The 11883-nt window shown below is 39.5% G+C and overlaps 1 protein-coding gene and 1 long non-coding RNA gene across 22 annotated transcripts in view; one reads left to right on the top strand and one right to left on the bottom strand.

Moving 5' to 3' along the window:
- LOC116653922 (uncharacterized) overlaps window positions 1-1619 on the bottom strand; it is a 43067-nt gene extending 41448 nt beyond the window's left edge. For all 4 annotated transcript variants that reach the window (XR_004308559.2, XR_014934198.1, XR_014934197.1 and 1 more), the window contains exons 1-2: window positions 1532-1619; window positions 677-769 (exon numbers count right to left, since the gene is read on the bottom strand). This is a non-coding gene — a long non-coding RNA (uncharacterized LOC116653922). The remainder of the gene's footprint in view (window positions 1-676; window positions 770-1531) is intronic.
- A 290-nt stretch (window positions 1620-1909) lies between these two features.
- Window positions 1910-11883, top strand: part of ICE2 (interactor of little elongation complex ELL subunit 2) — a 37064-nt gene continuing 27090 nt past the window's right edge. For 16 of the 18 annotated variants that reach the window (XR_014934190.1, XR_014934192.1, XR_014934191.1 and 13 more), the window contains exons 1-7: window positions 1910-1994; window positions 2809-2913; window positions 5154-5421; window positions 6362-6481; window positions 7668-7802; window positions 8058-8174; window positions 9967-10126. Coding sequence is in view for 12 of the 18 variants with exons in the window: in XM_085515019.1 (XP_085371145.1) it covers window positions 1966-1994; window positions 2809-2913; window positions 5154-5421; window positions 6362-6481; window positions 7668-7802; window positions 8058-8174; window positions 9967-10126 (934 nt within the window). In the remaining 6 variants the exon portion in view is untranslated. Of the gene's footprint in view, window positions 1995-2074; window positions 2635-2808; window positions 2914-5153; window positions 5422-6361; window positions 6482-7667; window positions 7803-8057; window positions 8175-9966; window positions 10127-11883 lie in introns of those variants that run through there. The other 2 variants (XM_085515026.1, XM_085515030.1) reach the window with 2 other exon arrangements.

Raw genomic sequence — 11883 nt, 5'->3', positions numbered from 1 at the left:
ATCGAGTCAAAAAAGTTATGGAAGCCATAGCTTTCCTAGAACTGTAATGCCATTTGTTCTACAGCAGCTTCATGACAAGCACTGAGACAGTGAAAGTCCAGGCTTAATTTTCTCGCCCTCAAGAATTGATTTCTGCCCAATCTCTCAATTCACAGGAGAGGTCCTAAACTTCAGTAAGTTTGGCAACAACTGTTCAAAATAAAAGAGAGGAATTATACTGAGAAACAAATCAGGGACTCCCTTGCTTGCCAATAAGTAGAACTAAAGGTTAGAACGTGGTGGTTTTGATCCCCACAGAATCACAGTATGGATTTGACTGGTAGGGATCTCTGCAGGTCAGATCATCTGGAGGTCCAATCCCTGCTCAAACAGGGCCACGCAGAGCAGCTTTTCCAGAACCAGGTCCAGGTTATTTCTGAGTATCTCTAAGGAAGAGACTGTACAACCTCTCTAGATAACTTGTATCAGTGCTAGGTCACCCTCACAGAAGGAAAGTATTTCCTGATGTTAATGCTTATGTCACAGAAGTAAAAAAAATCACGTGTAGGAAGTAGATAACTTCAATTGAAAAATGGACAGCACAGAAGTTAGGAAGACTGTAGACTAAAGTTGGATTTAACAACGCATTCACAAGCTGGGTAAGTCTTCTAATTCTGCTATGTAAACTTCACCATACCTGAGCTCTGAAGTAAGAATATTCCTTCTAAGGCTACTCCATGACTGGGCTCTGGGTGACTCCAATGGGGAATAAAAACCTTTCTGCCCCTGTCTGAGATACACAAGCCAAAAAAAGAAAAAGTATATATATATATATGTACATATATATATAAAAGCATTAAAAATAGACAGTGTCCTTGCAAGCTAGGTAGAGACTCTCTGGTTGGTGGTTTTGGACACAGAATCATAAAATCACTGAATGTCTTGGGTTCAAAAGGACCTTAAAGGACCACATATTTCCAAACACCTGTCATGTGTAGGGACACTTCCCAATAGATCTGCCCAAAGACCCACCCAGCCTGGCCTTGAATGCCTCCAGGGAAGGGGCATTTAGCTCCCCTGGTCAGCCTGTGCCACAACCTCACAGCCCTCTTTCTTATACCCCATGTACACGTACTCTATTAAGTTTAAAGCCATTATGCCTTGTCCCATCACTGCACTCCTTAATAAAGCATCCCTCCTCATCTCTCCTGGAGGTTCTTTTAGGTACTGTTAGACTGTAAGGTCTGCTAGGAACCTTCTCCCAGCTGAACCACCCCAACTTGGCCACTCTTCACTGGAAAGGTGCTTCAGCCCAATGAGCATCCTCATGGTTCTCCTCTCAACTTAGTCCAACAGCTCCATGTGCTTGTGCTGGGATACCAGACCTGAAATAAAGTATTCTAAGTAACCCTAAATTTCATAACCTTCATATATGAGCATGCAGTCCCCAGTTTTAGATACAGGACTAGAGGCAACGAATGCTTTGATGGCTTCATTCTGCAATACTCCAGACCCTCATTTCTCCATCTGTTGAGCCATAAGGGGGGATCACCTTTTCTTATAATGCCCACAGATTTCTATTATGTAAATCTACAGATAAAGAATACATAAATTCCATTGGACCACACTGGAAAACCTCATCAACAGAATTGTTTTGGCAGCCCTGTCCTAATGGTAACTAGTGGGAAGGAAACCAGGGGAACTGAAAGAAAAGAAGAGAGAAGTTGGGAAGCACAGTTGCCCTGGGACACCTCAGCCCTTAAACCCCTGAGGGCGCAACCGCTCTGTGGAGCCCAACCCGGCTGCTCCGCCACAAGATGGCGACCCGCAGCGCTCCCAGCACCCGCTCGAGCCGTGCAGCCATTGGCTGCCTCACAGCATCAGCTCCCGCCCTCCGCCACTCTGATTGGCCAACGCCATGAGGGCCGGGCCGCCCGGCAGCGAGACGATGAAGCGGCGGGTCGTTTCCACACGAGGCGCTCTAAGATGGCGGCCGAGGGGCAGCTGTTGTGTTGGTGAGTACAGCCCCGCTCTGTCCCTACAGCCGAGCAAGGGCGAGTCTGAGGAGCGGAGGGTGGGAAAATACCCCACGGGTCGCCGTGCTGCCGCTCTGCTGCCGGTGCGCGCATGCGTGGGGGAAGGAGAGAGCGGGGCGGACCTGGGTCCTCCCGTCCGCTCCGCCCCGCCGCTGGGCTGGGGGTGGGGGCTGAGAGCCGCCATTTTGTGCCGCTCTGCGGGGGGAGTGGGGGACCACGCTTCAGAGCGGGGAGGTGGTTCCCTTCGTTGTCCACTGCTGGAGTGGGGGGTTAAGCAGGGTGTATCCCGTGTGGATTTGGGATAATAGTGCTTGTTTCGTTCTCAAGAAGGCGACGGAAATAAATCTTTTTTAGTGCCCCTCAGAGTAGCTTAGTTGACCCTTGTAAGGTCAACTTGTAAGTAAGGACTCCTTCCCATAGAAAAAGGGCCGTTCAGGAGCTGTGTGGAAAGCAGCTTCCTCGTCATGAATTAGGCGGAGCTGTGTATTCTGCTCACGGTCGCAGTAGTTGTGTCTGCCGAGCTGTGTGTGGAGCTCACGAACCCTCAGTTCATCGAGTTGTTCTTGTGGGGCTGTGAAACAAGCGTTTATCTTAGTGTTGAAAAACAGCGGGGCGTTAGGTGTGGTATAAATACCTTATGTGAGAAGGAATGGGAAAGATGGGCTCTGATTTTTGTTTTTATTTTTTTAGTAATTAATGCTGTTCATTTATTTATTTATTTATTTGGGGGGGAGGGAGGGATCAAGTTTTGTCTTTATACTTGTTGTATATCACAGCGTTCTTTTATTAACAGGGATGTTTCACCCAAAAATGGCAAAGAAGTGTTTTTCTCACGTGAAACATATGAAAAATACTCACTGGCTCCAAGCCTATTGGAACTGTGGAATTTATCAAACAGGTACATTGTGTTATGACCTGGTCCTGTCTGTCATCCCTCTTTTGGTACCTACATGCAGTTACTGTCTGGGAGGCAGCTGTGTGTTACCCAGAGAGGAGAGCTGTGTGCTGCTGCTGCAGCTGCCTCAGGAAGTGGAGGGATTTTAGGCTGGGACCTGTGGTCTTTTCTCTCTTTTGAGGGATGGGGCTTTTCTTTGGGGGGATTTGTTTTGATTTGGGGAGGGAGGATTGTGTTGAGTTCTTGATGTTGCTTTTTTGGTGTTTGGTTTTGTTGGCTTTTTTTTGCTTTCTTTTACAGACTAGAAAGGTATGAAGCGCTCAATCCTGACAAAGGTTCTGTAATTGGTGAAACAAATCTCAGTCTCTGAAAGTTTATCTCCTGCTGCTTGTGGTCTCACTTTGTAGCGGGCTGGTGATACTATATGCAGGAATCCTTCTTATTTGTATCTTTTGGAGTTAGCCAACACTATTTACATAGAGTACATAGAATAACTGCCCTGGAGATGCACTTATCATCATGATTATTCAAGGAATTGGATTGAGTGTTAGGTGAGCAATTAGAAAATGAAGTGCTGTGCACACAAATTGTTTTGGCCTAGATAGTGCTCCTGCACGTTTCTGATGGCTTTTATTTGAGACTGGGGAAATAGAGTCAACGATTTTTGGCATAGTGAAAAGCACTGGGCTCACACTGCAAGATTTCAACAATTGGAATATTTTATGGTATTTAGGCTATTTCTGTGTGTTTTTTTCTTAATTATTGTTATTTTAGGTCTCCCTTAAGTTGATAAGGGTTTCTGACGTAGGCATGACTGTTCTTAGCAGTGAGATTATATTCAGTTCTATAGGACAGAAGTGAGTTTATAGCCAGAAAGAGGTTGCAACCAAAAACATAAGGATATCAGTAGGTTGGGTGGCCATCATGAAGAAGAGAAATGTAACCTGTTGGTATGAACATGGACATAAGAGCTGGAGAAAGCGTGTCAATTTGTATATTGAGATTTGTGATAAATATTTACTAACGTGTATGTTCACTCACCATAGAAGCTGTGAAGGCAGGTTGCTGCTAAAATGAAGGGGGAAAAATTAAGCCGTCAGCTCAAATAAAGTATATTGCTGCAAATGTGGATGGAAAAGCTCTGTCAGATTATTTATGTTTGCACCCCAATGAAGACTGTGACAGCCCTGCATACCGAAATGATCTTGATGTGCTGCCATTTCATTCGGTGCTGAATACAGCCAATTTAAGCTGCTAGAATTTCTTGACATTCTAACATTGGCGTATCTGAGTCAGCATCTTGTCCCTGCTGCAGCTTAATTAAATTTGCCAGTTTGTGCCACAGGGATGGACATATTCTCATATTCGGAGAGACAGCTGTGAAGTATTATTAAGAACTGTAAATGTGATACTGTTGGGTCTGAATAACACTTGAGATGTTTTCTCCTGCTGAAATTGTATTTTAAAAATATGTTTTTTCCAGGATCCACAGTGAATGTTCATTTTGTTAACCTTTAATACTTTGTTTCTTAAAAACACTTGTGTTCGATTGGGGTAGAGATGGCCTTCAACTACCAGAGTCATTATAAGAACCAGCTTTTTGATGTTACTTCTTTGTTTCCGTTCAGGCTGTTATTGTTTCTTACTTCAGCACAATGTCATTTCTAGCCGCTGATTCCATCAGTGTTCAGAAATGAAAATGAAACTTGTGTACCCCATTCTTGGGATACAATTTCACTGAAATTTAGGATTCCTGTCATTAAAATGAAGTACTTTTACTTCTTTTAAAGGAAAAGGAAAGCTTTTTTTGTAGTTAGTTTTTCTCCTTTATTATCATAACTTTTACTCATAAGATAGACCTTCCCGAGTGCAAATTGTTTCTGAATACCAACCATCAGCTAATGAGGAAATGTTGAGACTGTACCTTTCCACTGTTGATGCATTTTTCCAGAGCACTCATCAGTTCTGAATGTACCTTTTTGCCTCAATATCCATTATGTAAATAAATATGTACATTTATTTTTGTTTTTAATTGAAATCATTGGCAAAGCTGTATGTTTGGCCCACGTGAAGTTTCGGAATAAGGAAATCCTTAGAGTGCAGGCTGCAGATTGGAGTGGTACGATGCGTTTTGCTGAATTTGAAATGTACAGTTGAGCGACTGCCTTTATTACATAGTTCTGGCAGATATTCTTTTCTAGGTAAAAGCGTCTGAGTTCTTTCACTTGTTACTTTTCTTTCAGATTGGCAAAGAAAGGTGTGGAGACATCGGCAAATACTTCAGAAAACAAACAGACTGGTAACATACAGGCTAAAAACGCGGTTGAGGTGGAGGCTAAAGCCACAATCGACGATGATCCTTTTCCAGAACCTCGACTTCCCTATCCATTTACCTCCTGTCTGACTGAGAAGGAGCAGAAAACATATTTATATCTGATGACCAAGTTCTCAAAAACACCAAATAATTTTCCTCTCAGTGCAGCAAGTCAAAGAGAATTACTCACCTATCTGGTAAGTGGTAAATGTGTGTATATACATGTATGAACATCACAGAGGAGAGTTGTGCAATTTTATTTTTTTTTTACCTTCGAAGAGCAAACAAAAATATAGCAGAAATATTTCAAATTCTGTTAGTCAGAACCTCCTTTTAACATGATATTATGAATAACAATAAAGGTACCAGGCATGTACTAACGAGCTGACATTAAGTAGAGCTATCTGATGGTGTGGTTTGGTTGGTTCTGTATTTTTAAAAAACCCTTTTTCAATAAGAAAGATTTGGCCTTAGTGTGATTTTTGGCATTTCATAATGGCGTGTTGCAGCTTTCTATAATGTGAGGAGTTATATACATTTTGATGCAGTTGTCAACACCCTGTACTGAGAACTTTCTTCAGCAGCCTGGGACAAAACCTGTGTGTTGACGTTAAGATGGTTGCCATGTAGCTCAGGTTACTTGTATTATTTTAGCCGAGTCCCTTACATGGTATATGTTTTTGAACTGTAATATTTGGTGCTTGGTGCATCACTGTTAATGCCAGTTCCTTTCTTTTATGCTGTATCACTGGGAGTGTCTTTTCTAGGCAGATGAACACTTACTGCATTGCCATTACTGACAGTGTAATGCTTCCCAAGTCACTCTAGCATGTAAACTTGCTCCAACAGTATTCTCCAACTCTTGTTTGTTTGTTTTTTTTTAAACAACCTATGCATGGATGAAAGAGGCCTGCTTTGTTTTTAGAGGATGCAGGCCTGATGTTGCAAAGTTTCTTTTTTACTTAAGTGAAACTAAATGCTTAGGAAAACTTGCCAGGTTGATTGGCAAGTGGAAGCTGTGCCCTTCCTCATATCCATCACCTGTGCTACATCTCTGGAAATTTTGCTGTTTATATACCTGGTCTGTAGGATTCCATTGTGTCTTAAAAACGAGGTGTTATTTTTTTCTCCCCCCAGAAAATGAAAGAAATAGTAAACAATGAAGTTGCAGAATTTATGAAATTTGCCCAAAATGCTGCAAAAAGCTGCACTCAAGATTACGATAGCATTTCTGAGGATGCACTACTTTATACTGAGGTAATTATCAATGCTGTGTTAATTCTGCTTTTAAACAATGATATTGTGATTAAGATGCATGCACACTGCTCATGGGATCGATGTTCCCAGAGCTGCTGGTTTGAAGCTGGGGTGAGACATGAAAGGCTGCTGTTCCATTGATGCTCTCCAGCACAGCCTGGCCTGCAGTTTGGGCAGTAACATAAGATACAAGTGAGGTTGTTGAATTCAATACTGTAGAAAGATAGTCAGCATTAAAGTGTATGAGGTGTTATATTTGTGAAGGAAGAAATTACATTGTAAGTGTACATTTATGCTGCCAGGTTGCTACTAAATGTATGCTACTGGAGCATATATTGGACAAAACATGAAGCATGTTGCAAAGTCACTGTAATCAGAGGTTAATCAGGCTTTAATTGCAGCCATCTGGAAGTTCACGCTGTGTTAAATCACCAGTTTGATAATTGTACAATTGAACACAAATGTAACTTATTTATCTTTGTTTAATGTGTTTTGGGAAAGGAATTCCAGAATACATGTTTGATCAACTTTCACATTACTGGGTTGGCTTGCTGTTGATTTATTATTTTTTATGCAGTGTTATGCTTTACTTCAAGTGTTTTAGTGAAATACTTTTTGCTGTAATTCCTGCCTCTCCTAGTAAGCGCTGAATCACTTCCTACTGCAGGTTACAATGGAAATGCTTTCTGACATGAAAGCAAGTTGGAAATACATATTAAATCTTCCTATGTCTTTACATTTACAACTTTTAACCAGGCTGGTATAAATTAGATAGTGAGTAAAACAAAGAAATACTTTTCCCTATAAAAACAAGGAAAAATTATACAATAGCAACAAAAATAATGAACTTTTCTTGCACAATTCAGAGTCCTGAATTTGGTGGGAGGTTTTCTTGTTTGTTTGCTTTTTGGTTTTATTTGTTGTAACTGATTTAAGCCTGTATGTATATACAGTTAGTCTTGCTGCGAAGGGCTGGTGAGAATTCAGAATGTGTTTCAGTTCTGATACCGATGATTGTGAGGTTGTCATGGGGTTATACGGTTGAACAGTTATGTTGGCTGTAATCTGCCACATGTTTCTGTATTCTCTACAGGAAGTATATGCAAATGTAACAATTGCGGTTGCAGAAAGTAAAGATATTCAAGTTCTTACAAACTATGCGAATGGTTTTTCTTGTTTCTGTTAGGAATTATTCAGAGCTTGTATTGGACATGTGGAAAAGTATCCCGAGTTTTACACGTTACATGAGATCATGAGCATCATGGGAGGAAAATTTAACACGCAATTGACCTTCAAGCTGGAAAAAAATCTTCTTGTAATGGTAATATCCTGTGTACACATATTCTTCTAGTGTTATTCTCAAATAGATAGAACTATACGCAGGTCATATTGTGCTGAGATTTAATTTTACAAGTATTATTCAGTTCTTGGGTTAGAGGGTTATAATTCATGGAGAAAATGCTTTAGTTTATGTACCTCTGTAAATTCGTAATAACTTTCATCACAAAAAGTGGAATATTGTGTTGTGATGATGTCATTTAAGATTATTTCCTGGTCCTGCTTGATTTTCTTCAAGGGTACAGCAAGATTTGCTAGAATGGCATTCCCTGCCGTGCCTGTTCAGCTCTGCACAGATTATAAAACCGTTACATCTATTATAACTCCAGAAAAAAAGGCTTCTATTATGCACAATGTAAGTAACATTTTTACTGTCATTTTTATGGCACATGTTGGAGAATAAGAACCATTTCATTTCTGCGGCAACATTATTTCATCATTTTCATCTTAATCTTACACATCTTGTAGCGTAGTGATACATGCTGTAACGTTACTTGAGTAGTATTTAATGGCTAGCAGCCATACTGCCTTCTTCCAGAACTGGTTTGTTGCATTGTTACGCTGGTGCCTCATGGTCGAGAAATAATTTAGGCTATTTAGTTTTCTGACAAGTGAGTTAGTTGTCCTTTATCTGACTGTTTCTTTTGCTAAACAATATAAATTGCATGCCTGAGTTGAACAGTTTTTAGTTTCCATTCTGCCTCACTGTTAAATACCCAGTTTTGCTGTTGAGAGAATTAATTTGTTTAGTTCATTCATTGTTTTTTGGCTGTATATTTCAGGTAGTTTGCTGTGCACTTACTTCAGGAGTTTGTTCACATGTCAGCAGCCAACTTGTCAACAGAGACACTATGACTGCAAAGAAGTTGGTTAAAAAAGCAGTAGAGGTGGCACAGGAGAATAATAAAACACAAAAGGCATTAGATCTGTAAAATATGAGATCTGCTCCGAATGTAGCGCCTCCTATTTTACTATGTTGACCCAGAATGTCAGAGGTGGATATTGGTGGTAAGGCAGTAAAAGCTGAACCTTCCTGCCGACATTCTGTTACATTTTGTTGCTGTGTGACAATTGGCAGCACAGGGACAGTCTGACAGGGCGGTATCTGACATGGAAGTGCATGTTAAGCAAAGGTATAGAATTGAATTATATATATGAATTCTATATATGAACTGGGGGGATGTGGATGTGAGCACAATGAGGCAGTAGGTGGTGTGTTTCTGCTGTGGCAACAACAGCATGAAAGGTGACCTGTGTTCCAGACAGCCATGCCTGGAGTACGACTTGCCGGCTCTTCTCTGTGGCTGGCAAAAATGCATAGCTAGTGGTGGTCGTTATGTTGAAAAAGAGTGTATTTGTAGCAGAGTATTTGCTTTATCACATGGTGTTATTATGCTGTTTATGTCTGTGTAGTTTTCATGGAAATTAATAGGGGGCATTACTTTCAGAACAATGTATGTATTATTTCTCACGTTGCCTCAGGTGAACTAAGAAAGAGCACTGCTAGATTATCTTACTTACCTTTCATGGCCCTTAATGCTCCCAAGCATCCAGTATCTCCTTGGTTCTTGCTGTTCTCCCACCTAATGAACAATGAACATCTGCCCAACCATCTTCTTCCTGGAATCCAGTACTCATAATTTTTTTTTATCTTTATGCTGTTCCAATTCAGAATTTGTTTGCTTCCTGATTTTATATTTGCTTTAACATTTTTTAGAGGCAATCTGTATTGAAACAGCTGTGCTGTCTTATTCATACTTTAATGTTAGGCTGCTCCATAGTGCTATTACTTAACTTTTAAGAGCATCTGTGATAGGCGTGTGAGTGAATATGTTGCTTTTTTCTATTGCATTACACTCCCATGTGTCACTACCCCCTTGTTCCTGTTTGACCTAGCAATTCAATTCAATTTATTAGGAACTGATAGAAAGATAGGAGGCAAGATATGTTTTCTTGTGCTACAAGATAGAGCTGTATGATTCAGCTAAATCTGTAAGGCTTTTTACTTTGATTTTGAAGCCTGGCGTGGTGGTGGAAGTTGTATATCTGTAGATTTGGAGCTAATTCGTGTTTGTTGGTTTGTTTACAAATTTATATTGCATGTCTTACTTGAAAACCTTTAAAAATGTAGCTTCTTTGTTGTTTAGGATATCAGTTCAGATTCAAATGCGGAAAAGCTTGCTTTGAAATACTCTCCTCAAGTTGTTCTAAGCAATCAGTCATTATTTACATTACTGAATAACCATGGACTAAACTACAAGGAACAGTGGGAAATTCCAGTTTGTATTAAGATGATCCCTACTGCAGGTATAGTATATTTTTGCTATAAAAACTATATTTTTGTCCAAGAAGTTTTTTATATGATTTCGTAATCCCTTTTTATCTGCAGAAGGACAAAAAATAGTAAATCAGGCAAAATCAACTGAGGGAAAGGAGAAAATAGTCTAGGTTAGTTCACACAGTAAAATAGTTTCCCTTTGATTTTATTTAAAAGGGAAAATGAACCCTAAGGTTAGTTAAAATCATAATTGTAAGTTCCTATTCTTATCCCTTCTGAAGAAGTTGCCCCCTAGAATGCAGGAATGAGTTTCTCAAGTACTTCTGTGGTTTTTAATTTAAATAATCAAACAAAATAATCAAATCTGACAGTTCTAGTTTACACTTTATAAAGGACAGGAATCTGAAATAAGTGATTCTCAGATATAATCTGGTAATAAGTCCAAGGCCTTTGTTTTTGTTTTTTTTTCCCAAGAAATGTGTTGATTTTAATTTCATTTATCACTAAAATGAAGTTGAAGAATCGGCTGGTATAATATTCCTTCTGTTCTCAAGGAGGAAAGCTAATAGCAAGGTCATTTCTTAGTTCTCTGCACCTTGTCCTACCTTGTTACTGAGAATAGTAACAGCCTCTAGAGATACTGCCATTAACATTGAGTTTGGAGATGCTCAGTTATTTTCCACTTGGAAAAGAGGAAAGTCAGTTAAATGTCCTTTTTGCTTTCTCAAACGGTGAACTCCTCGGGAAGAAAATAACTGCATGTGAGTTCTGAAATCAAAAGAACCAATTTTCATCATTGTTAAATGAATGTTCATGGAGTACAGCCTTTTTCCTAATTAGAAGAAAAAATGTTTTGAGTAAATTGATTAACTCATCTGAATACTATCCCATCAGTAATTTGTGTATAGATTTCCCCTCTCATTATCCATTCTTTTCTTAACTCATTGAATTACAGTGGAAGCTGTCTTGAAATGTTGATGTTGTATGCATCACACACAGATCTATATGGCAAGCTTTTGGATAGTAGTTGAAAAATATCTGAAAGTCTTAGAAATTCTGATCTTTCTCTGCGTTCTCTGCTTTGTATAATGCTGTGCTTGGCTCCTTTCTTGTCAGCTTGATAGTTTTTAGACTTTATTTTTTGATTCAAAGTTAACAGCTGAAGAGTCACTTGAAGTTTGTTAGCACTATAGTGTTATATAAAGATCTATCTTGTCTCCATCCTTAGCTTTAACCCACCTCTTGCATTAATATTTTTTTCATTCTCAGGTTTTTCTATTACAGACACGGTGTGGCCCACCTGTTCACAGTGTGCCATTGATTTCTGTATTAAGTAGGCCAGAGTGTCGCTGTGTTTTTTCTATGAATTTAATTATGATTCATGTTTAAGTTGTAAACAACAGAGAGGGAGGCAAATGTACCCTAACGTAGTGAGTGATTAGAAAAAAATATAAACTGCAGCCATCACTTTCAGGTAATGAATCTTTAAAAACAAACATCAATCCCCAGCCTAAATTTACTCAGGTTAATGTGAGCAAAACAGAGGAAGAAGAAAATCTTGGAAATATGTTTTATTTTTATAATGCCATGAGAGAAATGTTGAATCCTTAGTTCTTTAGGAATTCCCTATGTAGTATTACATTTAAAATGTGATGGACTGTTAATGTGTTGTGCGTTGGTGCTTTGGGATCACAAGAATTCAAACCAGCTGGACATAATTCTCTGTTGATAGTGAATGAGAGCATCGGTTTTCATCTGTTTGCAAATGTGGAATGGATTGTAATGT

This window comes from Coturnix japonica, chromosome 14, assembly GCF_054131305.1.
Source record: "Coturnix japonica strain WE chromosome 14, WE-NBRP24, whole genome shotgun sequence".
NCBI lineage: Eukaryota > Metazoa > Chordata > Aves > Galliformes > Phasianidae > Coturnix > Coturnix japonica.
Note: the sequence above shows the minus strand (reverse complement) of the source record. Positions and strands in the feature narration are given on the sequence as shown.